At 41.6% G+C, this 27,705-nt stretch overlaps 2 protein-coding genes across 7 annotated transcripts in view; both read right to left on the bottom strand.

Annotated features, from left to right (window-relative positions):
- gpr153 (G protein-coupled receptor 153) overlaps positions 1 to 2,318 on the bottom strand; it is a 42,809-nt gene extending 40,491 nt beyond the window's left edge. For all 4 annotated transcript variants that reach the window (XM_065247834.1, XM_065247833.1, XM_065247836.1 and 1 more), the window contains exon 1: positions 2,026 to 2,318. The gene's annotated coding sequence lies outside the window, so the exon portion shown is untranslated. The remainder of the gene's footprint in view (positions 1 to 2,025) is intronic.
- Positions 2,319 to 5,391: 3,073 nt separating this feature from the next.
- acot7 (acyl-CoA thioesterase 7) overlaps positions 5,392 to 27,705 on the bottom strand; it is an 81,658-nt gene continuing 59,344 nt past the window's right edge. For all 3 annotated transcript variants that reach the window (XM_065247830.2, XM_065247831.2, XM_065247832.2), the window contains 2 exons: positions 21,253 to 21,437; positions 5,392 to 5,794 (listed from right to left, as the gene is read on the bottom strand). In XM_065247830.2, the coding sequence (XP_065103902.1) occupies positions 5,696 to 5,794; positions 21,253 to 21,437 (284 nt within the window). In that variant the 3' untranslated portion in view covers positions 5,392 to 5,695. The remainder of the gene's footprint in view (positions 5,795 to 21,252; positions 21,438 to 27,705) is intronic.

Raw genomic sequence — 27,705 nt, 5'->3', positions numbered from 1 at the left:
TTGGCCTACTAATCATCCCTCATACTAATTGGCTATATCACTCGGTCTCCTCTCCACTAATAAGCTGGTGTGTGGTGGGCGTTCTAGCGCAATATGGCTGCCGTCGCATCATCCAGGTGGATGCTGCACATTGGTGGTGGTTGAGGAGATTCCCCCATTCATATGTAAAGCGCTTTGAGCACTGGAAAAGCGCTATATAAATGTAACTAATTATTATTATTTTTTTATTATTATTTACATTGCATTTTATAACAGCTAAGGGGGTTTTAGGCACTCCGCTTTGCGTCGTGCCTAACAACGCCCCTTAGCTGTTATAAGATGCACTGGTAACCCACTGCTTTTTGGGGTTTATTGCTTTATTACATCGCTTCATATGCACTAAAGGGAAACATGACCTGATAATTTAGAAAATTATTAGCTTTTTTCAATCAAAACATAACAAAAATATGCACAAAATATTAGGAACTATTATAAACATTAACTAATAAGCAGTTTATGTCATATATATTCGGTACTGTAATCGCATATTTGTAATAATATATAGTAGCAGAATAAATAAAACAGCTAAATCAGCATAATATCAGTTGTTTTAAAACAATTACTGTATTTATTGTTTACTGGCAGTGTCTCTGAAAGGTTTTTAATGGATGGATGTGTGGATCATGGTTGCACGTGCATGCATACACATTTAGCTCTGGTGTGTGGATTATGGTTAAAACTAATGTTTAATAGAGATTTACTGCATTTGTATCAGCTATTATGGCAACCCCTACCTGCACAAATTATGCCAGTTTTCCTGGATTTCATAATCAACATTGAAAAGCCAATCAAAACATCACACTCGTGTCCCCAGTCCCAGTAACTTTAGTGGCTCACCGGAAGTCTTAAAGGAGCTCAAAGATGGCGGCCCCCACATTTACGTCAAAAATAAGGTGGATAGAGATTTATGGGAGATTTCTGTAAACTAGACTGATCTAGCAAGAACCTCTGTCTCACTGTGTTTATACTATTGTTTAAATGATCTTTCTATTTTAGAAGAACACTACAATGCTAGCCTACAGTACTCTTGGGTTTATAATCTTAAGGGAGTTGTGTGTTACTTTACTGGTGAGTCATGTAGCTTGATGAAATGACGTTTGCTAAATATTACCTATACAATTTATGGTCACACAGCTACAAATTTTCCTAACAGAGTTTAAGGTGAAAAGCTTCATTTCCCCTATAATTGCCTATACACTTTGCAAGACTCCTCACTATTCAAACTTAAATCTAAGTGCTATATGGACAAATAAACACAAATTAAAGTATCTAGTATATTGACGGTGATTGTCTGAAAATATGCTTACAACTAGTTAGATTGAATTGCACACTGTTTTCCGTTTTAGATCGATTCAGTTGTTTTGTTAATGTGTAAAATAGCTTTTCATTGCTATACTTATATATAGCTCTAGACAAAAAACACTGTTTATAAATAAACTTGCCTTGCATTATTAATATTGTCATTCACAAGCTATATGCATCCGTTAGAAAGGAGCTCTTTTATGCTTATTGGTATACCATCATATATAGCCTACATACAAAACTTCATCCCATTTAATTGAAAACTGTTCATTATTTTCAAAGAAGCATAAACTTTTACATCCAAATGAACAAATGAACTAATTGAATGTGACAATGTGCAGTAATGAACAGTAAGCTGCAGTACAGCACAGGTTTCTGTGCTCTATAAACATGTGAACGCTTTATGTCACATGTGATGTTTCTTTGTGTTAAATAAAGACACAGCGATGAACGCGCATTCAGATCCCATTATTCATGGGTAGTTGTCATTGAATGATAATTTCGTTAGCCTGCATCGTTTGAGTTATAAACCTTCTGCACAAAATGTCAAATGCACAAACAAAATGTTGTGCTCAAATACACCAAAACATCGCCCACACATCATAAAATCACAAACTGACCGTTTGATCAAAGCTACATTCACTAACTTATATCAAGGAAGGGGTTTGCGAAAAGAAAACTCACCTTTTATAACCTCTCGTCGATATCTCCGGATTTAATCGCGTTTTTCCTTCATCGTTTTCCCTTTATCTCCACAGAGTTTTGGCGATATTTTATTCCCTAGCTCCTCACCTCAGCTCTGATGAACGGAAACAATAAGGCTGAAGGAAAAGCAGCATGAGCACTTGCAGTCATGAGCAGAAGACACAGAGATGAAGATGATGATGATGATGATGAAGTTTCCCTCATTCACAGCTCAATGCAAGGAGGAGATGTGTGAATGAATGACAGCATCAGATGAGGAGACTGCGATCAGATCCCCCCTTCTTCTCTCTCTCTCTCACACTGGTAGAGTGCATGCTGGGAGGGAGTGGGCGGAGCATTCTCCAGCGTGAGCGCGTGTTTGTGGCTGCTGTACATCACCTCATTTTTGAGTTCAGCTCATGAAAAATTGGGACAAAAACAAAAAGTCATGCGTTTATAATTTTTGTCAGTGTAGTTTAAATTTGTATTTGCCATGTACATTAATGCTAGTGACGAAATGTTGCCTACATTGACATTGTGTAAGGCTTAGGCAGTCTACAGCAAACAGTGTAACATAATAACCGAAAAAAATAAGGATAAGACGGATGTAAATAAAATAAAGAAGAATAAAATAATAGGATGTAAAAATGTGTAGTATTTACAATAAAAGAAACCATTTACAGTACCATAATAAATTACAGTAGGCTAAAGAGTGAAGAAGGAAGGTATGGAATTGACGACAGGCCGTTGAATTATAAGAAAAATAATGCACACCCACCACGGGACCAATTATGAGTCAATTATTCCTCTTATACCACGGTTCCCACAGTCATTGCTCTGGTGGTTATTTTAAAGCAACACTATGTAGTTTTTTTTACCTTTAAATAATGTCTCTAAAATTATTTCAGTGATAGAACAACTTTTAACTGGACAAATTGTACTGTTGCTGCAACCTGAGCAGCCTCCTAGCTGCTACAAGCACGGTGGAGGGTAGGAAACACAGCCCCGCCCCTCCCCCTGCCTGCAGAAGAGTGTCTGATACCAGGCACTGTTGCGCTTTTCAACCACATGGGGGAGCTGTAAGTCATTTTTACATGGAAACTACATAGTGTTGCTTTAAAACATTTGACAGGTCAGGTGTGTGTTTATTGAAAAATAATGCATACCCGTGGAACATTTATCAACCAGTCAGAATATAGCATTCAACAACCCCGTGGTATAATGTAGAAAATTACAACTTGTTGAAAGTGCAGGTGCTTGGTTCTGTAGGAATTTGCTTGAGTTATAATGAGTGTAGATACATAGTGTAAACACTAGGAGTCATACTAGTTAACTAGCATGTTATAAATATGCTGAAATCTATTCTGGGGGTAGTGTATAACAGAATTGACAATAAAGTTTTAATATTATGTGTCATTTTGTGTTGATTTTGCATTAAATTTATATAAAAGGGACACCATAAGTTTATAGTATAGTATAGTATAGTATAGATAATATACAGAGCTGTGTAAGATGCTGGTTTTGAAATGGACGCTCTTGATGTAAGATTTGCATTAATGTACAGAGTTTTCAGCATGCTTGCTCACTGCATTTATAATACACATTTTTGTATTATGGCATTTCCATATCATGTGTGATTAATAATAAAATAAAGTGATTATTATAACCTTTGTTTATACAGTGATGTGATTTAGGGGTTGAAAGACTCTTTCTTTGTCTGGCTATTGAATCAACCATCTTTTAAAGCCTGACTGCACATTCATTACATAATAACATTTGAACTCCCCCAGGAATCAAATGATCACATTAAAGCGTAAAAATGACATGACCATGCAGTGATGCACCTTAAAAATAAACCTATAGGCCTACATAGTCACCTAAATGTAATATATTTCCCATCTGATTGTTTTGAATTGCATAAATATACTGTATGCAGATATATTTGAATTACATTGTGCATCTTTTTAGTTGTATGATTCTGGGCACATTAAGCTGCGGGATGTTTTTTACTGCACATGAAATATTCATTTGATTCCAGAAAAATAAGAGGCAGAAGCCTGACATCCCACTGAATATCAATGATGGCAGAGATTTATCCGTATAAAGAACCTGTACCCAACAGCTCGAAGCAAGATGACCTAAAAGTAAAAGTTTACCGAAAACACAACAGTCTACTGGCTTCCTGCGGGCCGCTTTAGCCCTACTCTTTATCCCAGCACACCTCACCTACAGACATCAAGCTACTTTACCTCATGTGGGAATCTTTAGCACCAGGCATCTCCAGACAAATGGGAACAGATAAAATTGACAGAATACATTCCCTTGGATTAGCATTGAGCGGGAATGATGTAAGTTTAATCAGAAACTTTGTTTTAGTTTTAGTATAAGTTCACCTTACTTATAAGAAGCATAATCCTCAGTCTGATTCACATATTTGAAACTATTTCATTTGTCAGTCCTGTTTTACATGTAGTATGGACATGTAATATATAAAGTTGGTGGATTAGAGAGACAGAAATGTAAAAGAAACAGTAATGTAACAGAAATGCACAAAATAAATATATAATACCAACAGAGCTACTAACTATTTCATGTTTTTTATGTTAATTTGCATTTTACAGCATCTATTTGTAACAGGCTACACTGACTATTCTCTTAATATAAGTCTCAGGTGTGAAACAATATTATCTTTAGCTGCATCAGTGCTACAATGTTCTAACAAACATTTTTTTGTAAAGGTTTTGGGTAAAATTAACCAGTCAGTCGATGGCTGTGGGCAAGGCTTTGTTTGTGTGATGTCACATTAACAAGAGAATCAAACCGGCATTTCTAATGAGACATGTTTTGGTTTAATGGGGACTATAAAAAAGGAGGTGGTAGATTATATTACATTGTATGGTTGTTGTGTTCTCACACTGCCAACACACGTGTGTGTCCAATCAGCTTGTAAAAGTGGATTTTGCATAATAGGTGCCCTTTAATATTACAATAGGAACAAATGGGTGGTATGTTTAGATACAGACTGTCTTTAGCCATTTAAATGATGTCACTCCCGACCATCTGTCACATGATAGATTTTCCCAGCTAAAACAAACTCCATGTTCATCCATATATGCCTTTCCATCCAGTCCCATGAGAATCGAGTTGAACCCAAAATAAACGCATACTTTTCCTAGTAAGAGCTAAATTTGGCATGGCTTGAAGTGAAAATTATAACATTAAATTACAACAGTGAATTTCATAGTGTTTAGCCTTGTGGACACAACAGTGACATAAAAATACTAAACTTTGATTGTATTTTTTGAAAAAAGGGGCTATAATCATGCGTATAAGGTCATTACAATCCAGATATTTCAAGGCACAGAGTTTATCATCAAATCCTATGCATTTATTTGTGCACAATAAGTTTCATTAATCGTTTAAGGTAAAATAATACATAAACATTCGGTTTGGTTTCATTTGACATACAGATACACACACAAAGTGCTTTGGTATACTGCAGTAAGACAACAACAACAACAACAAAAAAAGAGATATTTATGTGATTTCCTTTCCATACAGTGCGCTACATGTAGGAGAAGACATACAGTCTTAATACAGTACAGTATAATATATTGTACAATGATTCTAGAATATTCTTCACAATACAGTGTTTGTTTCCTGGTGAGAATCACGGCTGTCGTTCCTTATCTGCGAGTCTCTTTGCCTTGTTCTGCAGGTAACGTGCTTTACCTTCTTCAAAACGCTTCTGCTCCTCCTCATCGTTTAACTGCAGAAAAAGAAATGACCCATTTACAAACAAAACAGACACAATGATGTTAAATCATATTCTGTGATGTTAAAAAGGTTTGTCTCAGATGTGCATCTCCAATAATGTTCTCAGTAGATTCTCTGAAAGTCTTCTCTCACATACAAACACCTGCCAACTTCAGTGTGGGTTTATAAGTTTGTGTATTCACTTTCACAATAACCCTGTAGAGTGAATACAACAGCACAAAACTTCACAAATGAATCATGATAATTAGTTCACAAGAGAACGTGACTGCAGGAAACATTTCAACACATTGTAATGTGTCAGTCTGAATGGAAAGCAGTGTTGACTACATGGGTTTGGGAAAGACCTGTGATACAACAGCCATCTGAAATGTGTCTGCGTGTAAGAGCGGGACATTATAAACCTTATTATAATATAAACCTAAATCAACCATTACAGACTTTATTAGCCACGTCCCTGTGGGGTTTACATTGGGAAGGTTTGCATTTGGTAGGTTTACATTGTGGATAATTATATTGACTTATGCGGCATACACACCAACGTGAATTCAATGATTTGCATGCATGAATTGATTACATGCAAATGCCTCAACTCAAGCGAAAAATTAGCATGACACAAAGTTAAATCCCGCAAGTAATCTACAGCGAGGAACGCAACACTTCGCGTTTGGTGTGTACACAGCATTATGTTTAAGGTTGCGTTTCCATCAATTCCATCAAGTAACCAGCAGTAAATAAAACAAGGCACGCTTAAAAAATGGAGACAGAACTGCATTTAGTTATGATTGGGCAAGTTATAAATTAACTAGCAGTGCAGCTTGTAATTGCCAAACTGAATGCTGTGTACAGAAGTAGAAATCCAAAAATTTTTTATGCAGGCACTATAGCAGCAAGGGCATTACGACCACGTCGAGCCCCATATATGGGAAAGACAACGACAGCTGATACAGACGATCAGTCACGTGGGTTTAATGTTCACTATGTCAGAATTTTTTCGGCAAATGCATTTCCATCTCCCATTATTCGCATTTTTCTAAATTCGCATTTTTTACAAAAAGTAAAAAAACACCTCAAGCGAGTGTAAACACATTTTTTGTGAATTATACATTTTTATTCATAATTAGTTTTGTCCATTACTCGTTTCTTATGCAATAAATCCTTCTTGTGCATAAAATCATTGTGATGGAAACCCAGCTTGAGATTCTAAATCCTCAACCTGTCCATACGGCATCTATTTTTGATAAGTTTGAGTTTCGTAAAAATTCTTGCAAGTGTTTTAGGAAATATTTTGGAGCCTTGATGCAACTCTTTAAGTTGACTTTAGACTTCTCATCTCGTAGCTGTACTATTCTATAGGTCACCAGCTAGTCATGCGCTTCAGTGGCAGATGGCGGCTGACCTTAGGGAAAAAAATTGACTGAAGCAGCCCAGCTGATGGGAGCACAGATGACAATGATAAATATAAATGCTTATGCACAGAAATATTATATAAGGCCAGTGAATCCATTCAACACTACAGCATTGCTGATGCTAAGGCTAAGATCCAGTATATGAACTGTATGTTTGGTGATGTAGTTTAATGGAAAACATGCATTGTTGCAAGCATTAAAAACAAAACAAAGATTGTATGCAGTTTAGAGTAAAGTATTCCTTTTATACAATGTAAAAATGTTCAATAAACAATTGTGCCATTTAAATCTGCTAATCAACTTTCAACTAAATATAATAAGAATTTGCAGGCATGATGTGAGAGCACCTATTGTCCGATTCACATTTTTACATTTCCTTTGGTGTGTAAGTGTGTATTAGTTCATGTTAACGATATGCAAAAGGTACAAACCCAAAAGAAAACAATGACGTGAGTTATCGTCTCCAACGTAAATCTCTTTTCTTGGACTACAACAAACACAAAGATTGTAGGCAAAAGTTTCCTTCCTGGGATTGGTGACTGACATTATCATAATTCCTCCTGCTTCGAATTTACAGCCTGTAAATTAACTCCTGTTAGCAACTGAATCTTTCAAACATGGTAATGAGCGTCACAATTTCTGCTGATGTCAGAGGTATCCAGGACAATCACAACATACAGATTAGCTGGCCAATCAGGGACACAGTGCTTTTCAAAGAGATAAGTTTCAAGAAGAGTATGAAATCTGGAGCTATAAAAATGTACGGTATGTGGAAAATAATGTGTTTTAACCATAAACCACACAAACACATTGTATTATACCACATACACAAAATAACATTGTTTTTAGCAATGAAATAGGTGCTCTTTAAAGAAATTGTACAATGGCATTGGATGTCACCCATTCAATCAGAAGTCTCTTCACGTTCATTTGTGAATGACAAAAATGCATTTGAAACAGGAAACCTGTCAATCGGTAGATCAAAGTGAATAATAACTCGTCTCATTCAGGCTCCTGAAGACGCTGTGAGGTGTCCTGTTTATTATACTGTATATACCTGCATACCAAACAAATCTATATAAATCAACTAAGGTCGAAGCATTGGTCAAAAGCTGTGCTTTATTCATATTGAAACACAGCTCTTACCTCTTCATTAAGCTACTATGTGTATTTCTGCCCAGCACCCATAGCTGATGGTTATTTATGTCACATAGCAACGTTCTGTTGCTGTTTAAAGTGACGGACTACTGTATATCTTAAATAAAAAAACATTGTGTCCACGTTAAAATACACATGTAAAATACTACAGCCCTTGAGGCTGTCATTATGTGAACTCTGTGCATCTCTTTGTTATTTCTATCGGAGAACAACATCATGTGACCTTGAAGGAGGTCCTGACTGCTCTGTCGCTCAAGGCTCATGGTGAAAGACATCAGGCCATGGTAGCAGCGCTCGTCTCGAACAAATGAAATGAAGCTGGGGGGGAATACAGTGCTTCAGTCAGTGATGGGCAGAGAGCCACATCTAGTTATTCATCTTTATATTACATACACACACATTGTTTTTATTAAAGTAAAATACAAAACAAGAATTTTTAAAGCAGCTCTTTTCCAGCTCAAAGTGACCATTTCTGTAAGGGAAAAACAGAAAAGCCCACATGCGATATTGATACATGTCTAAAGGCAAACTATTGTGTTGTCTGAGGAACAAAACCTCAGCTGCACCTTTTAAAAGTGCTCTAAGCAAATTCACGCGTTTTAGACAATACAATTTTTTTGTTTCATAACTTTTTTGTTTTGGAGTAAACATCTCCTCATTATCTGCTAGCTGCCTGTCCTCTGAACACACTGTAAAAACACAGGGTCTCTGTAGACAGCCCAGGCTCCACAAACTGCAACAAAAAAAGTGGTCAAACCTACCACCACAAAACATAACAAAGTGTTCCAGTCAATAAACGACAAGAAGGATTTGGGAGTGGGGGTTGGACTTTGAACGTCAACAAGAAGTGACATCACACAGATTCGCTTAGAGCGCCTTTAAATCTCATTCACAGTTTCAACCATTTTGCATTCAGGAATGAGCTTCTTTCACACAGTCATTTCGGTAAATTACCATCAATTTACCAGAATGACTTTACCGGTTCATACAAAAAATAAGCTGTTTACATGGCAAATTCTGACAGTCGTGCATTACAATCCATAACACTGTTTTAACTTCAGACTGAGCTGTAGGGAAAAACAGTCGCAACGTAGGTCCATAAGAGCAAAAATTTTTACACCTGTGGTCTCCAACATTTAAACAATGTTGTTGTAATATTTAAAACAATGATAAAGCATCAACAAGTAAAATAAAATAAAATCAAGTAAAACTAAATAGTTGGAGAGCCCTGGTTTACACATTAGGCTTCACAGAGGATGTGCAAAGGACGTGGACGATTCGGGAAATAGATGGTAAGCTGTTTTATACAAAAGAGATGTGGGTGATAACTTTAGGTGTGCTTGACTTTAAGCAGCATGCGTGTGGTGAGATACGTCTGTAAACTGTGCAGGGGTAAACACATCATCTGTCAGAACGTTATGATTGGTCTGAAGCTGTCAGCACGTTCTGACATCGTCCGTTCTAATGCCAGTAATCCTTATTCTCTATTCACACATAGCATCATACCAGTAAATTACTGGTTATCTTACAACCTCTCTTACGGGTAAATTGGCAGGACTGATTTATCAGAAAGGTTCTGTTTACACATGATCTTTTTAACCGGTAAAGACCAGTAATTTACCAGTAAAGACCAGTGTGAAAGGGACTATTGTTACCACACGATAACACAGAAATGCATGTTGAACAGAAAATAAATGACATTTTTGTAATGTGCGATTCAGTATGTGTCATAAGGTTTTTTTTGGAGCGTGTGCACTCCTGCTTGTCGAAAAAAAATATTTGCTTTTGATAACGACTCAAATATGTGCAAGTTTGCGCCAGATGATGCGAACTAGGCTACGCAATTTCACGCAAATGCGCAATACTTAAATCAATCAAGTCTTTTGTGCAAGTTGACAAATTTCAAAGGCAAAGTGAGTATGTGCCTTATTTTACTCACTCTAGTCTAGATTACTCGCAGGATTAGTTGTTGAAAACAATTCCATTAAAATTTTTCAATTGGCGAGGAATTGATGATTGAGGAGAGTTCCTGGAAGTTGCGTCACCCAATTAGCCTTTTTCGCATCTATTTACATCTTTGCATTGACTGTGTATGTAATCTAATGGCTCAGATTGGCTCACACCATCAAACCTGATATACCCATAATGCATTGTTGTGCAAGCCAATCAGCGAAGAGCTTACTGACATGATTTCATAAGAAAATTCAGCTGGGAAAACAGGTATAAGTTTCTGTTCACACGCACAGCCCAGATCTTTTATAAGTAATCTGGCAAACATTTTATTTGCAGAGCCCACAGCACAGAAAAATCAAACAATCACATCACATTTGCCTTCTTGATTTAGCTGTCAACAGATACTTCTGTACGGTTTAATTTAATTACAGTAACTGAGCAATGTGTGTATTCAAGACTCTTATTTCAGAGAAGTGGATCATCTGGACAGCATCTGTCACTCTCCAGACTGACAATACTTCCAGAAATGAAAACATTTCAGTAGACACAACCAGTGCTACAGAGCTGAAATTAATGCATTTACCATAAACATTTGATATGTACTGTATATGTCTGCATTCTCAATTGTAAGCTGATTTGAATAAAAGTGTCTGCTAAATAAATGTTAAATGTATTTAATAATGAGCCCATTTTTAAAATCCAAATCTTTCCAGTCTTCCACATACTGTAAGGGATTGTTTTTGACAAGCAAGGCGTGCCTGATCTTGCCTTTAACAACATCCACTAATGAAGGACACACAGTACAGTGAGCATCAGTAATGTCTCTGGTTATTTTAGTCAAATCACTTGAAGTGTCATAAAACAGGCAAAAACTCAGAGAGAGCAAAGTGACATCTTAAGAAAATGAACACTACACTTTAAGTTGTGTTACCTCAATTTACATGTGTAGTAAACAGGATAAAGTGTTTAGTGATTTTTAACACCACCATGCAAAGAAACTTTAAAGGTGCTCTAAGCGTATTCATGCGTTTTTAGGCCATAACATTTTTTTTGTTTCATAAGGTTAACATCTCCTCACTATCTGCTAGCTGCCTATCACACTGTAAAAAACGCGGTCTCTGTAGACAGCCCAGGCTCCACAAACTGCAACAAACACAAACCTACCACCACGAAACATAACAAAGTGTTCAAGCCAATAAAAGACAAGAAGGATTTGGGAGTGGGTTGAAAGATTTTAACTTTGGCAGATTTTCGTGCCGCGTTAACCAATCAGGAGCCTGGATCAATTTACATCAACACCATTACAGTATTTATTTTCTGTTCACTGTTATATCATTTGCTTCAGAGTTTCAGACGTTGAGAGAGAGGTGGAATAACGTAACAACACAGCTTTGCTTTTTTAAAATATATAAAACAAACAAAAATCACTATTTATTCAAGCATTTATAACCATTGCACAGGCCATGTTGTGTTGATTCGTGGTCACAGCTCAGAGGGAAAACTACACTGTAAAGTAAACTCGGACCAAATATTTGATTTGAAGAGAATAAACAAGCTGTTAAAAACGTTTAAATAAAATAAAAACTATTCCTTTAAGCTGGTATTCTCTTTGGAAATATAAGTCTTTAGTCGAATACAATACAGTTATTTGTATCATATAAGTAACATTTCACTACTAGCTCCCTGTGTCAGGAATAATTCTCCTTTAAAGGGAAAATTTCACAGGACTTTTTTAAAATGTCAAATAAATCTTTGGTGTCCCCAGAGTATGTATGTGAAGTTTTAGCTCAAAATACCATATAGATAATTTATAATAACATGTTAAAAATAAAGCTGCAAGCAGAAATACAGAGGTCAAGCCAAAAAGGGCACATAATAAAGTAAAATGAGTTCAGATGAGCAGTTTAATTAACCTCGGAAAACCTTATGATTTCAGATGAAAGAATTCCAAAGTAATCAGCAAAAGCAGCTGTGTTCTCCTTCAGTGAAATCTCTCTCTCCCATCTTGAGGAGCATAAACAACTAGAACACTGAAGAAAACATAAGTGGTGCTTGCAGTGGCATAACTCAGGTCACAGAATGTTACAATAGTGTTAATAAAGTCAAAAGAGCCCATTCCCATGTCTCTACGATGTTCTGATGCAGAGCAAAGCTCTTGCTAAACAGTTGCTAAGAAGTGAATTAGTAACCACCAATGATTATACTGCAAGCCATGAAAGGAATAATCCACAATGTAACTTCGTATTTTGCATTTTTTCTGCCATTTCTGACTGAAATTTGAATAAAAATTGTAGTAAGTTGTTCTTACTACAGTGTTTTTGAGTCGATCAGAATAACGCTCGCAGAGATATTTGCGCATGTTTTTTAAGGGTTATTATGCTGCAGAGGACTAAGCGTAAGGCAAAAGCTGTCATGTTTGGTATTTTTGGACATTTGGCTGACCACTAGGTGGCACTGTTACGAAACTGTGCATGTACCATCAGTTCCTAACTTCGATTACAAGTAACAAGTGTTGTGTCATTAGGCATGAGTTTGGCGAAGATACAACCTGAAATACTTAAAAAAAAAATTCTGCCATTTCTGATGGAAATTTTTGTTCAGAAGCTAATGTAATGTTCTTCCTAGGCTAGTTTCGAATCAATTGGAATAACGGCCGCTAAGATATTCGTGCATGTTTTTTAAGTGCTATTTTGCTGCGCAGGACATTCAGAACTTCAAGAAAGTCCCGTAAATATACATTGTAAGCATGTAAAACATTCCTCTGACCACTAGGTGGCACTGTGAGGAAACTGTGCATACATTCTCAGTTCCTAACTGCCTCACATTTACCAATGTTGTGTAAATACGCGTAACTTTGGCGAAAAGATACAGCCTAAAATCTTTTTTTGCGCTCTTCGTAAAATTAGTTGACGTGGTATACGGAAAGGATTGGCGAATCTTTACGAATTCCATAAATTTTTTGCCTTGAGTGTCCCCAGGTGGTACATATAGATTTTCGTGCAAATCGGACAAAAGCTCTAGAGGAGTTAGAAAAAGTAGGTTTTACAAATAATTCAAATTGGTGGAAAATTTTTCATGACGGAAAATGACATCATGTGGAATTCCATTTCTAAGACTTAAGTCCAATTTATAGCTAAGCAATAAGGTACGAGAGGCTGTGCTATATCGTGAATAAGTAACGGCTGCAACCCCTTCAGCCGTTATTTATTCACGATACAGCACTTGCCTCAAGTCCCTTATTGCTTTTATAAAACGGTTATCACACAATATTAAAGTAAAAAAAATATTAGTGCAACTTTCATGAAGTTAAACCAATAAAAAGCATTCCTTCTGCTAGAAAAAATAGTCCCTGTCCATGAACAAAAATGTGTTCCAATGTGTAATATGCATGAAAGCTCAAATAAAAACAACAAACCGATATGTGTGGTTGCTAAGGTTGTTGCTAAGGGCGCAGTGATAAACAGAACCGTTGGGTGAAGCGGTCATAGCCGTGTTTTATCATGAATAAAGCACACCTATTGACCAATCAGAATCAAGGATTGGAACTAACCGTTTTAGAATTGTGCGTAAGTTCTATGCCGTAGCTACGCCGTAGGTTATCCGTAGCCTCTGCGTAGCCTGACATTCAAAGAGTGTCAGTTCTATATAAATGAAAACGGAGGCTTAACCTAAGCCGTCACGGCTACGCCATAGGACCTACCCACAACTATAAAGAGCCCTTTATGGGTCAGAAGTAATAAACAAAAATGTAAGTGAAATTTGGACTGTTGGTGGCTCTAGCGGGTTTGAGATAGAGACTCCAAATTTGCTGTGGAACATTTTTTTACTGCCGTCTATCAGTGGGCAAATTTTCATAACTTTCCCATGTACGCTTCTATGGGCTGCAATAGGCTGCAATGGCTGAAGAAAAAGGAATAATAATAATAAGAAGAAGAAAATTAACGGATACAATAGGGGTCTTCGCCCTTTCTGGGCTTGACACCTAATAAGAATACTAACAATAACAAATTACCACTTTGTAGGGGTGCGGAAAAATGTGCAGTTTTTGGGTGTCCTTTTAAATGCAAATGAGCTGATCTCTGGACTAAATGGCAGGGCCGTGGTTAGATAGTACAGATTAAGGGGGAAATTTTATTATTATAAGATCCCCTTCTGACATCACAAGCTTGAATTACCTATTTTTTCACATGCAGAGAATGGATTACCAAAACTAAATTACTGGGTTCATCTTTTTCACATTTTCTAGGTTGATAGAAGCACTAGGGACCAAATTATAGCACTTAAACATGGAAAAAGTCTGGAAAAATGTTCATGATATGTCCCCATTAAGGAAAAGGAGTTTCCTATAACTAGCTGAATAATCAATGTCTCAATTAACCTTTAGTTCTGTCAGATTTATACTGAACATTTGACAAAAGCTTGTTTCTTTGTTTTTTCAAATCTCATTTAAAACACATTTCTTATCAGTGTGTGTGATCCACACATCCACAACCTTTACATTACTGACACAATGTGTTACCAGATGACCTACAGTTAGGCCAACCTTAAAGGGATAGTTCACCCCAAAATTTTAATTCCGTCATTATTTTCTCATTCTCATGTTGTTCTAGACCTGTATGAATAATTTTTTTCTGATATTAGGTGTTTATTATTTTAAAGATGCTCTGTTTGCTACATTTATTAAGTTTCTATCGGTGCCACGTTTGAAATGTTTGAAAATAAAAGAAGCATTGTGAATTTTATTTTGAAAAAAGCACGCCAGAAGACAATCCACATTTTTAATTCCTGACAGAAACGTTTTTCATTAGCTTCATTAACTTCTAGATTTTTATACTGATACTTATGGCGCTTTTCCATTGCATAGTACCCCACAGTTTGGTTTAGTTTGGGTCGGGTCAGCTTACTTTTGGGAGCTTTTCCATTGGGTGCAGTACGTAGTACCCAATACTTTTTTTCGTACCACCTCGGTTGGGGTTCCAAGCGACCCGAGCTGATACCAAACGTGACGCGAAAACACTGTAGATCACTGATTGGTCTGAGAGAATCGTCACGTCATCGCTATAATGTAAAAGATTAGCTTTACCTCAATGCTAGCTTACGCTGTCTCAAGCAAACATGTTATCATCTGCTCTGCTATAAGTTCCCAAACTCCCATTTAGCGATGAAAAACATCCACAGGTTGAGAATCAGGAACACAATAACAGTTTTTTCCAGACTTGCAGTTTGTGGCGGAACATTCGCGACGAGCACGTCAGCATTATATACAGTACAGTATGCTTAAATGCAACTTAAATGAGGCTCCTCGGAGCGCCGTCGGCTTATGCCATGGGTGTTTAAACAGAAACTGTCATGTGAGACAGAGGTAGTGATAAACGCGATGTGCAAACATCTATTTGTGGTGGCCAATTTTAATTTTGTGGCAGACTGAGAAATAAATGAATGTATGGGAATGTACAATAACGCTCTCACTTGTATGATGTCACAGCAGGCAGCGCAAATATAACGACACGCCTATAATCCCTCCCACTGCGAAATGATACTAAACTCGATGGAAAAGCTAACCACGCCAAAGTGAGGTGAGCTGACCCGACCCAAACTAAACTAAACCGTGGGGTACTATGTAATGGAAAAGCGCCATTAGTTTCTGTTTCAGGAGATCTGCAGTAATGAGTGATGTTGTAGTTCTGTGTGTTTGATGTGCAACGTCACACCTTTAACCTCTTACCACACACACACACACACACACACACACACACACACACACACACTGACCTGTTTCTAAAAATAAACATGGATATTATGCTGCAAAGCCAATGGTTGCTATGGTAACATGGCTTGTTTTGTACGGCATGAACCGGTCGGTGTTTGACAAAGCATCACTGAGTCCAGAAAGACTGTAGCTACAATTCATAAATCATCTGCTTCGTCTATAGAAATATAATTTTACTTCATTTTTTATTGCCTTTAAAGGTGCCATAGAATGTAAAACTGTATTTAGGCATAAATGAATATTAAGAGTTGTGTACATGGTTATGACATATCGTGAGCCTCAAACATAATTGTTTCCTTATGTAAACCTCATGCATGCAAAAGACCGCTGAAAAACAGACCAATCTCAACATATCACCAACTGTGACGTTACAGTCGAGATGAACGCCCCAACATTAAATTACACATTGAATTAAGTACAATGTTGTTACAATGCTAAAAACAGAGTTTTGACTGTGAGTCATGCTAGTTATATGCACTCAACTTACCACTCAGAAACATCCATTAACAATCTCCAAACAATTGATTATTCCTCAAATGATGTAGGCTCAAACATAAGGTCTGTTTGCTTTGAGAGCTACCAGCTACTGACTGACATGAGTCGTGATGTGAAACAGCCAATCAGAGCAGAGCTCAACATTATTATTCATGATCCTTCCAAATTACCGCCCTTTTCATTATAGAGAAAAATCCTAGGGTTGTAAATGGACATGTAAAACTGTTTCTGGATAATTTTTGCACTTAATAATGCCACATTCTTTCTATGTAGATATCAGAGAACAATGTAACATATTATTTTAATGCATTGTTTAGCCCCTTTAATTTAAATATTATTTACCCCACTTTTTTAAAGAAAGGTTTATGCCTAAAGAAAAAAAAAACACTAAACAAAATGGGGTGTGTTAATTTAAGATATATTCTCCTGTTATCTCTCTTTCAATATTTTACAAGAATAAAGACCTGATTAAGGAAATTATTATTTTGTAGTGTAGCACAAACAGAAAAATATTGGGACATAGGATTTTAAAGGGCAAACCCCTGAAGGTCTGGGCAATCCTTGCAGCTTTGTAATGTGTGTAACACGACAGTCCTATAGCCATTCCTGACCCAGCGCTTTATCATACTGTCTCTCTGAAGAAACGCTGTTCAACCCTCCCCCAGTTCATGAATTCATTCTGCCAGGAGCTAAAACTAGAAATACTAAAAATAGACATGAAAGAAATCTTTCATCGAGGGAGAAAAAAGCACCTGAAGACAGAAATAGCGTGTCAATAAACTATTTATATTCTGGGAAAGCAGAACATTATGACTGATGCTCATTTGCTTTTCTATTTATGGAATGGAGACCTCGAGTAAATGGGCTTTGAAATGCAAACATTATTCTGCAAAATGGGTGTCATTTGTGTCCGTTACATTAATGTGTGCAAAACATGACTCTCTGAATGAATCTTTGATGCCAACATTATTTTCCTTGCTTTATTATAGCAAACATACATTCTCTACATGGTTTGCTCTAATGGGGTCATGAGAGTCTTTCCTAGGCAGAACGGTCCAACACACAAGCAATATAGCACTTTCAATTTAACAAAATCGCTATGTTTTTCAACTGCGGGGAGAAAAACCATAGCAACACAGATGACAGGGCTCTACACAGCTAAGATTTGAACCAGGGACCTTTATGCTATAAAGCAGTGGTTCTCAAACTGGGGGGGGGGACGAGATGGTGCCGGGGGGCGCCAGTTTTAGACATTTTATCATAACAGAATGGTATGTATGTATGTATGTAAATAGAATCTATCGCATATGGTGAACATATTCCTAGTCTTTATACTGTATCTACTGTCTACAACTGACGCAGTAAACACAACGTGACAAATCCATGAAGTAAATTCTTCATTATATCTATGAACATGCAGCACTCGCAATACATCTAATAGGAAGGAAGTGGATTTGAAACAGTCGCTTTGTCAGACCCGGTGTAACGTTAGAGAACTTCTCGCTGTGTGACACGGTAAGACGCGACAACGTTAGACACAGTGCTAAAAGTAACAGTGAGGAATCGATTCTTGGAATTGATTCCAAAAAATTCTGGAATCACACAGCCCTTGACGTATACTGGAGGGTATAAAAAGGAAGCGGAAAAAGCGTATGCCAGCTTCTGTCACTCGACGAAGCGCTATATGTGATTGTGTCTGTCTTTCAAAGCTGTCCAAATATATCTCTTAGTCAGAAATAGCTTAAAATAGTTTAAATGGCTAGTGAGAGTTACAAGCAGTGTGTTGTTCCCTGCCCTCGCTTAATTACAGGCAGAGACTCACATGAGCTTTGTGTTTATTGGTTGGGTGCGGAGCATGATCTGACAGCTCTAGAGGGAGCTGCTTGTGAGCATTATGAGGATCTCCCACTCAAAAAGAGGGCAATAATAGCGTATCCCCACGATTCAGGACCTGTGTCTGCCGTGGGGGTTGCAAATGGAGGTGGCTGAGGCCCTTTCACAGCCTTTGCTGTCCAGTTCCTATGCTTCCAGGAAGGGTTAGGAAGCTTGAGCTCAGGATTCTGGCACCCCAGTGCAATGTTCTAGCTCTTAGGAGATGGACGTTGTTATGCTAGACACAGAAGAAGCATCGTCCCCGAATAAGCCAAAGCTATTGGTCATCTCATGTCTGCTATGGTGGCCATGGCGAGGCATTTATGGCTTAATTTATTGGGCATCAAGGACAACGATAAAAATATTCTTCTTGATGCCCCACTCTCCTGCACCGGTCTGATTGGTGACACTGTCTGCTCTGAGGTTGATAGATTTCAAAGAAGCTGAATAAGTAAGCAGCAGTATTTAAAAACTGTATTCCAACGGACTGTCCCTAAAGAGCAGAACCAGTTGTTGACCAGCTTCTCATATAGACAGCAACAAAAACATAGCGAGACATGTCGACTTACAGTATGCGTGCTCAACAGTCTCTACACATAGATGTCTTAGAACTAGTGATTCCATTAAAAATACTGTAGTAATAGCAAATCAATGCCATGCCGATCAGTTGCTTCAGGGTATCGAGTTTGTCCATCTTGTAACCAAACCCAGCCTCGAGTGGTTGGTTCCTTTAACACACTTCCTCCACGAGTAGAGGAAACTGCCAAATCTAACAAATGAGCTCCTTCTCACTATAGAGAAAGGATACAGGATGCATTAGTTTGTGTCCTGCTCATACAGTACATTGTATCTTATTCACAAAATATGAACAAAGTGCATTTTCCCCACCAAAAGTAAACGTGAATAAAGTAATGTAATGCACATTATGTACATTATCTCAACCAAAGGAAGGAATGTATAAATCAGATTTTTTTTAAATTAAGTGTTAACATTGCCAGAATTCAACTTGCCTTTGCCTTTCTATGCATTTTGTGTCACATAATTCATTTAGTTCACACAATTTCTGAAGTTATACGTGGTTTTACTTGCTTTATTAAGATTGCAATTTGGCTACTAAAACGAATGCTTATAAAGGAAGAGATGATGCCGTTACATTCAGGTGACACATGATTCCCACAGGAAGTTACTCTCTCTGCAATAATATCTTTCCAGGAAGCTTTTGAATAGAGTCATGGGATGCTGCCCCACTATTATAGACACTTGAGACCCTCAGATTTACATGACCTATCACATTTAATCCAGCAACTTCCTCTGTTCTGCTCATTTTTCACAGACGTATACAATAAACACCGTCTGGAGCTACTGTTTCGTCTGTGCCTCAATGATTTTGCAGTACTTAAGGTATTATATCTAAGATTTTTCAAAAACTACTAGCACAAGGTTATATATTTTGTTCATATGTGTACTTAAATCATCCCAAATGTTTTCAGAAATGTTTAAATCCAGAGAATTCGCAGTTTAAATAAGCTTTTACTGAGGTAGAGATCATAGATATGTTTGACTTCATGTAGTCTGTGCCAACCGATCTGCATTTGTCATCATTTTTGCATATGACAGCTATTATTGTAGCATCTAGCATGCCACTCTATTTTTTTCTATTAAACCACACTGCTATCTTAGTCATAACAGAGCGTCTTTAAAACTTTATTTCATTACATCATCCACAAACAAGATTTGTGAGTCCTGTCGGACTGATTTCCAGTCGGAGGTAAAGTCTACAACTTCCGTTATTTTACGTTTCTTCACCCTACTTAAAAATCCAGCTAAGACCAGAATGAGCTGGTTTTAGCTGGTCTCCCAGCTTGGTCTAGCTGTGTTTTGTTCACTTTTTACAAAACCTAGCTGGAAGATCAACTGACCCATCAGCTTGACCAGTTTTGCCAGCTTAAACCAGCCACTGCCCCTTAAACCAGCTAAATCCAGCTGGTCTTAAAGGCATAGTACCCTTTTGCCATATTAAACTATGTAATTACCTCAACCTAGACAAATTAATACATACATATCTTTTTCAAGGCGTGCACTGTACAGCGCGTTGTGAATGTGTTAGCATTTAGCCTAGCCCCATTCATTCCTATGGTACCAAAAAAAAGTTTTATTTTGTGGCACCATACTTACTGGTATAACTCCTCATGTAACAGTCTTTAAATAGGGAAAACACGGAAGTGTTTGGTGGCTTCCCTGTTTGGTACCATAGGAATGAATGGGGCTAGGCTAAATGCTAACACATTCACAACACGCTGTACAGTGCACGCATTGATAAAAGATAGATATGTATTAATTCATCTAAGTTGAGGTAATAACATAGTTTAATATGGCAAAAGGGTAGACTATTCCTTTAACTGGATTTTTCAGTAGGGCACTGAGTCATCAATTCTGCAACTTTGTTTTTGTGTTTAATGCAGATTTAAACACTTTAACTGTGCATTGTATGCATATTTACTGTATCCATTGATTAGTATTGATGTACAAAGAAAAAGAAAAATGCTGTCCCACAACGCAACCTTCCATTTCCAGTGTGATAAATGAACCGGAAGTAAAATCAATGTAACCTTTAATCTGCCCATGATCAATAAGAACCAAAGACTAAAATGGTTTCTCTCAAGAAGACAATTTTTCAAATAATCATCCACGTTTTTAGGACGGCTCTTGAAATGTAGGTCACCAAGAGCTGTCTCATGCGCATATCAGATTGTGTGATATGTTCGTTTGAAAACCTCTGATCTTTATGTGGCTCACCTTCAGTGGTGGAACAGGCAGGGGTTTGTTGTCTTTGTCCAGGGAGATGTACGTGAAGAACGCTGTGACAGCGCGATATTTTCCTTTATCTGCTTCAACCAGTGGATCAGCGTCAACGAAAACCTCGATCTCCATTGATTTATTACTGGTAAAAGTCATCCGTCCTGATACGGTGATCACACATCCTGCAGAGGTCACAAAGTGTGGGTTATTAGATCTATGCGAGTTATGGGTGTCTGACAGTATGGTGTGGTTATTGAAACTATCTGCAGATATTGAGCCTTCACACATATAAAGAGTGAAAACTCCTTCACAGATGATGATGAGTTCCCTTTCAGTCGGTCACTACGACGTCACGTCGTGACCGACGAATTGGGAACTCGCTTAGAGAGACCAATCTGCTTCGATTACTACTAAAACGCCAATGAACTTGGCATTGAGATATTTGCATAATGCTGGCGCCGCCCCGCCAGGTGCGTATATAAGCAGCAGGTGCAAATAAGGAAATTAGCTTTTTATCGCTTCGAAAGCCGGCAGTATCTGCTACTGAGAAGCTACTTTACTCTGGTGGGATTCGATTGCTGAAGTTGGTTGGACTAGCAGTACCACAGCGGACGCTTCGCTTAATTCCACGACTCTACACCTGTTTGTTGTTTTGAGTTTTAGTGTGTGCGTTGCCTTTCCCTGTGCGCATCATCAACTGAGCATCTGAGTGAATTTCCCTAAAAGAGTGATACGAGAGAGCTTTGTGCCTTGTTAAAGGCAGCCACTCTCTCGTATATCCGGACATCAGCGTCCTTTTCAGGATGGCTTTTCGTCCGTGCGATCTTGGGTGCGGCAAATACATGGGTCCGAAGGACGGTCACGAGCGTTGTCTTTCGTGTTTGGGCATCGAGCACGCAGAGGCAGCGTTCGCTGGGGGTAAGTGTTCTCACTGCGAGAACATGTCCCTTGTGGATTTGCGCAGACGGTTGTCTTTCCTCCGGGAAAAACGCAACCCTCGTCATGCGAGTGCTGAACGCCGCCACGGTGCGGCTGTGAAGCTCTCTAAGGACGACCTGCGCATCACTGTGCTGAGCCGAGCGGGGGATTCGTCCTCAGGCTCTCAGCCTCCTCATCCACAGCCGGTTGATGTGCCGATGGAGACTTCAGCGTCGTGTTCTACGATGTCTCTAGAATCCATCGCGCCGCCCTCCGGGTCCACCGACGCCGCAGCATCCGAGGGTGGGCCTCCTCCCCCTGACGTGGACCCCGACGCCCTTCCTCCCTCTGGTCGGGTTGGGACGCCGGAGTTCGATCCAGAGATGGTGGCCGTGCTCGCTCGAGCGGCGGAGACCGTAGGGTTAGAGTGGGTTCCCCCCCTCAGCCCGAACCGTCCCGCCTGGATGATTGGTTCTTTGGAGCTGCCCGGGTTTCACAACCCTCTCCACCGGTGCCTTTCTTCCCCGAGGTGCACGAGGAGCTGACTAGAACCTGGAAGTCGCCGTTTTCCACGAGATTACGGCCGTTTCAGCCCTCCCCCCTCACCTCCCTCACCAGCGGAGCCGCTAAGGGTTACACGGGGATCCCTCCCGTGGAGCGTGCTGTCGCGATGCAACTGTGTCCGGCACACGCTCCCTCTTGGAAGGACCGCCCAACCCTCCCCTCTCGTGCCTGCAGACAGTCCTCCGGTTTAACGGGCGCTGCCCACCAGGCATGTGGAGAGGCGGCCTCAGCCCTGCACGCAATGGCGTTGCTGCAGGTTCACCAAGCCAAAGCCTTGAGGGATCTGCACGAGGGAGGACACGACTCGCCTGTCCTTTCGGAGCTCCGGGCTGCCACTGATCTGGCTCTTCGCGCTACGAAGGTGACAGCGCAGGCGATTGGTCGTGCCATGTCCACGATGGTGGTCCAGGAACGCCACTTATGGCTATGTCTGGCGGACATGTCGGATGCGGAGAAGAACAAGTTCTTAGACGCTCCCGTGTCCCAGGCTGGTCTCTTCGGTGAGTCGGTGGAGTCTTTTGCCCAGCAGTTCTCCGCCGCCCAGAAGCAGACGGAGGCGATCGCTCAGATCATGCCCCGGCGCAAGCGACCTGCATCTCGCCCTCCAGCGCCGGCGGCCCCGTCTGCTCCTCGCCGAGGGCGCCCTGCGGCGGCTGCCTCCACCCCCCCCACTAGAACATCTTCCAGGCCACGGAGGGGGAACAGCCGTCGGCAGCCCGCCCCGCCCGCCCCACCCGCTTCCCGTGGTAAACGGAAATCGAAGCGGCCCTGAGACGGGCGACCTGGAATTGGATGGGATCACTCTTCGGGAGACGGTGACGGCATCGCTCCCTCCACCGGTAGAGGGCCGGATGGAGAATCCTTGGTTTCGTTTTGTTTCTGTTCCGCCGGCTTCTCAGCCGGCACCCACAAAACCACAAAAAGAGTGCATTCCTATTCCTTCTCCAGGTCTTCAGAGGATCGAGAGAGATGTGAGCGGGCATTCACATGCTCTTCCTCCCTCTCCTCTATCGCCAGCGGGTGTTCTGAGGAGTTCCAGCTCTCCGCTGAGGAGACGGGACCACCAGCACCCTCTTCGGAGTCTGTGCTCTCCGCTGAGGAGACCAGACGACCGTCACCCTCAGCGGGCTCAGGTCAGTGTCACACACACACATACTGTAGATACTTATGCTGTCCCAGCAGACGTACCGGCAGTACCACCTGTCCCGCTCCGCCGCCCCCCCGCGGGTACCCCGGTAGTGCCGTTAATTCCCCTCGTACGGTCCCTGGGGGCTTGGCTTCAGCTTCCCAGCCCGTCTTGTTGGGTTTTACGCACTGTCCGCCTCGGTTACGAAATACAATTCAACCGGCACACACCCAAATTCTCGGGCATTCGTTTCACCACGGTGAAAGCGTCCGATGCACATGTACTGCGTGCAGAGGTCGAAGTCCTACTGGCGAAGGACGCGATCGAGCCGGTCCCTCCAACCGAGATGAGATCGGGCTTCTACAGCCCGTATTTTATAGTACCCAAAAAGGGCGGGGGGTTACGACCGATCTTGGATTTGCGCGTTCTGAACAAATCTCTGCAGAGGAGGTCTTTCAGGATGATAACACCGAAGCAAATATTCAATTCAATTCGCCCCCTAGATTGGTTTGCGGCTATAGACCTGAAAGACGCGTACTTTCATGTGTCCATTCTCCCTCGTCACAGACCGTTTCTCCGGTTTGCATTCGAGGGACGGGCATACCAGTACAAAGTTTTACCGTTCGCGCTATCCCTCTCTCCCCGTGTGTTCACGAAAGTAGTGGAGGCGGCGTTAAAACCCCTCAGAGAGAGCGGCGTTCGCATATTGGCTTACCTCGACGATTGGCTTATAATAGCGCATTCTCGACGGACGCTTTGCGAACACAGAGATTTAACGCTTCGGCATCTCGCCCGTTTGGGTCTTCGGGTCAACTGGGAAAAGAGCAAACTCTGCCCCACGCAGAGGATCTCTTTTCTCGGGATGGAACTGGACTCGATCGATTTATCGGCGCGTTTGACAGAAGAGCGCGTCCAGTCAATTCTGACTTGCCTCGGTTCATTCCGAGGGAAGAATGCGGTCCCGCTGAAACAATTTCAAAAGCTCCTGGGGCATATGGCAGCAGCAGCGGCCGTGACACCGCTCGGGCTGCTCCATATGAGACCGCTTCAGCGTTGGCTTCACGATCGAGTCCCGAGGAGAGCGTGGCGCGCCGGCATCCATCGTGTAACCATTACACCTGCGTGTCGCCTAACATTCCCCCGTGGTCGGACCCCGCGTTTCTCAGGTCCGGTGTGTCCATGAGACAGATCGCTCGGCATGCTGTTGTACATACAGATGCGTCCGACACGGGCTGGGGTGCCACGTACGACGAGCTTACGGCTTCGGGGGTGTGGACAGCACCCCAGTTGCACTGGCATATCAATTGCCGAGAGTTGTGGGCAGTATATCTGGGACTTGTACGCTTCGCTACGGAGCTGCGAGGGAAGGATGTACTAGTACGCACCGACAACACTGCGACCGTTGCGTATATCAACCGTCAAGGCGGTTTGCGCTCCCGTCACCTGTCGCATCTCGCTCGTCATCTCCTCCTTTGGAGTCAGAAGCATCTGAGGTCCCTTCGTGCCATTCACATTCCGGGCTCGCTCAATACAGCAGCGGACGCGCTTTCTCGAGCTGCGCGCCCCGGCGAATGGGGACTCCACCCCCAGACGGTCCAGCTAATTTGGAAGAAGTTCGGTCGTGCGCAGATAGATCTGTTTGCGTCGCCGGACGATACCCACTGTCGCCTATTTTATTCACTAACCGAGGGCAGCCTCGGCGTGGACGCATTGGCACACAGCTGGCCTCGGGGGATGCGCAAATACGCATTCCCCCCAGTGAGCTTAATCGCGCAGACACTGTGCAAAGTCAGGCAGGACGAGGAGAGCCTTTTACTGATCGCCCCATATTGGACGAGCAAGAATTGGTTTCCAGAGTTAATGCTCCTCGCGACAGCCCCTCCCTGGCGGATTCCCCTGAGGAAGGACCTTCTTTCTCAAGGAGGGGGCACATTATGGCACCCGCGCCCCGACCTGTGGGATCTCCATGTGTGGTCGTTGAGCGCGCGCAAGGTTTAGGTGATTTACCGCAAGCGGTATCTAACACAATCAACGCGGCACGAGCTCCGTCTACGAGACGGGCTTACGCGTTTAAATGGAACCTTTTCGTCACCTGGTGCTCTTCGCAACGCGAGGACCCCAGAGAATGCCCTATTAACATCGTGCTTTTATATCTTCAACATAGGTTAGACGGTAGGCTGTCACCCTCCACCATTAAAGTTGATATCGCTGCTATTTCTGCTCATCACTCACTTATTAACGGCAGATCAGTTGGCCAGCATGATTTGGTTATTAGATTTTTAAGAGGCGCTCGTAGGCTAAACCCCTCGCGCCCTCCTTCTATTCCTCCCTGGGACCTGTCCATGGTGCTGAAAGCCCTTCAGGCCCCCCCGTTCGAGCCTTTGCAGTCTGTGAGTCTGAAGCTTTTATCAATGAAAGCTCTGACCCTGCTAGCATTGGCCTCAGTGAAGAGAGTAGGGGATTTACATGCATTCTCTGTTGACGACTCGTGCCTTCAGTTTGGTCCTGCTGCCTCGAGCGTAACATTGAGGCCCAGACCAGGCTACGTGCCCAAAGTTCCCACCACTCCTTTCAGAGACCAGGTGGTGAGCTTGCAAGCGCTGCCTCCGGAGGACGCAGACCCAACCATGGCTTTGTTGTGCCCCGTACGCGCACTGCGACTCTACGTGGATCGCACGCAAAGCCTCAGGACCTCAGACCAGCTCTTTGTTTGTTATGGTGGCCAGCAGAAAGGGAAAGCTGTCACTAAGCAGAGGATGTCTCATTGGATAGTTGATACTATCACCCTGGCTTATAATCTTCAGGGTATTCCTTGCCCCTTTAATTTGAGAGCGCACTCCACACGGAGCGTTGCCTCATCTTGGGCTTTAGCTCGTGGTTCCTCGCTAACAGACATCTGTAGAGCTGCTGGTTGGGCGACACCTAATACGTTCATTAGATTTTACAGTGTTCGTATTGAGCCTGTATCCTCTCGTGTTCTTTCCTCACCAGGGGGAGCACGGAGAACAGTCTCACAGGTCGGCTTGCAGCCTCCAACTGATGCTTCATAACTGTGTCAGTATGGAAGGCCTTCAGAACAAAAATGCGTAATGGTTTGAATTGTTCTTCCTCCGCTGCCCTGGCAGCCTTTGTTGCGGAGCATTGGCTGTCAGCCTTTCACTAGCTGTATCCTCGCGAACCTACGTGTCTGGCTCGGGCTCCACATTGTGTCCCACCGGGTTCCTTTGTGAGTATTTTTCCGTGGGGTTAATCCTACCAGCCCACGTTTCCCTTAGCAGAGCACTGCTTTGCTTACACAGCCACGGCTGTCTTTATTCCTCAACTACGGTTGACTTTCGCCCACCATTAGCCCTTAAGACGGGTGGTGGCTTCCGCAGCGTTCCTATCCCGCTCAGGTAGGGCGCTTCCCAGTCGCTGGCACTTCTGTGGGGTTAAAGGAACATCTAGTGCCCGGCCTTCTGCCTTAAAACCTACCTCCTCCTCCTTAAGTGGAACCGGAGGGCTTTTACGCAGTCACTGGAAGAGGTCAGCCCCTAGTGGCGTTTTGATAGGGATTCCCAATTCGTCGGTCACGACGTGACGTCGTAGTGACCGACTGAAAGGGAACGTCTCGGTTACGGATGTAACCCTCGTTCCCTGAAGGAGGGAACGGAGACGTCACGTCCCGTCGCCACAGGTGCTGCCACCTGCTGTTACGGCCGGTCACACTTTCCGGCTTTCTCAGCGAAAAAGAAGCTAATTTCCTTATTTGCACCTGCTGCTTATATACGCACCTGGCGGGGCGGCGCCAGCATTATGCAAATATCTCAATGCCAAGTTCATTGGCGTTTTAGTAGTATTCG

Source organism: Paramisgurnus dabryanus, chromosome 11 (assembly GCF_030506205.2).
Source record: "Paramisgurnus dabryanus chromosome 11, PD_genome_1.1, whole genome shotgun sequence".
In the NCBI taxonomy this organism is placed as follows: domain Eukaryota; kingdom Metazoa; phylum Chordata; class Actinopteri; order Cypriniformes; family Cobitidae; genus Paramisgurnus; species Paramisgurnus dabryanus.
The sequence above is the reverse complement of the archived record's forward strand: the minus strand, read 5'-3'. Positions and strand labels throughout refer to the sequence as shown.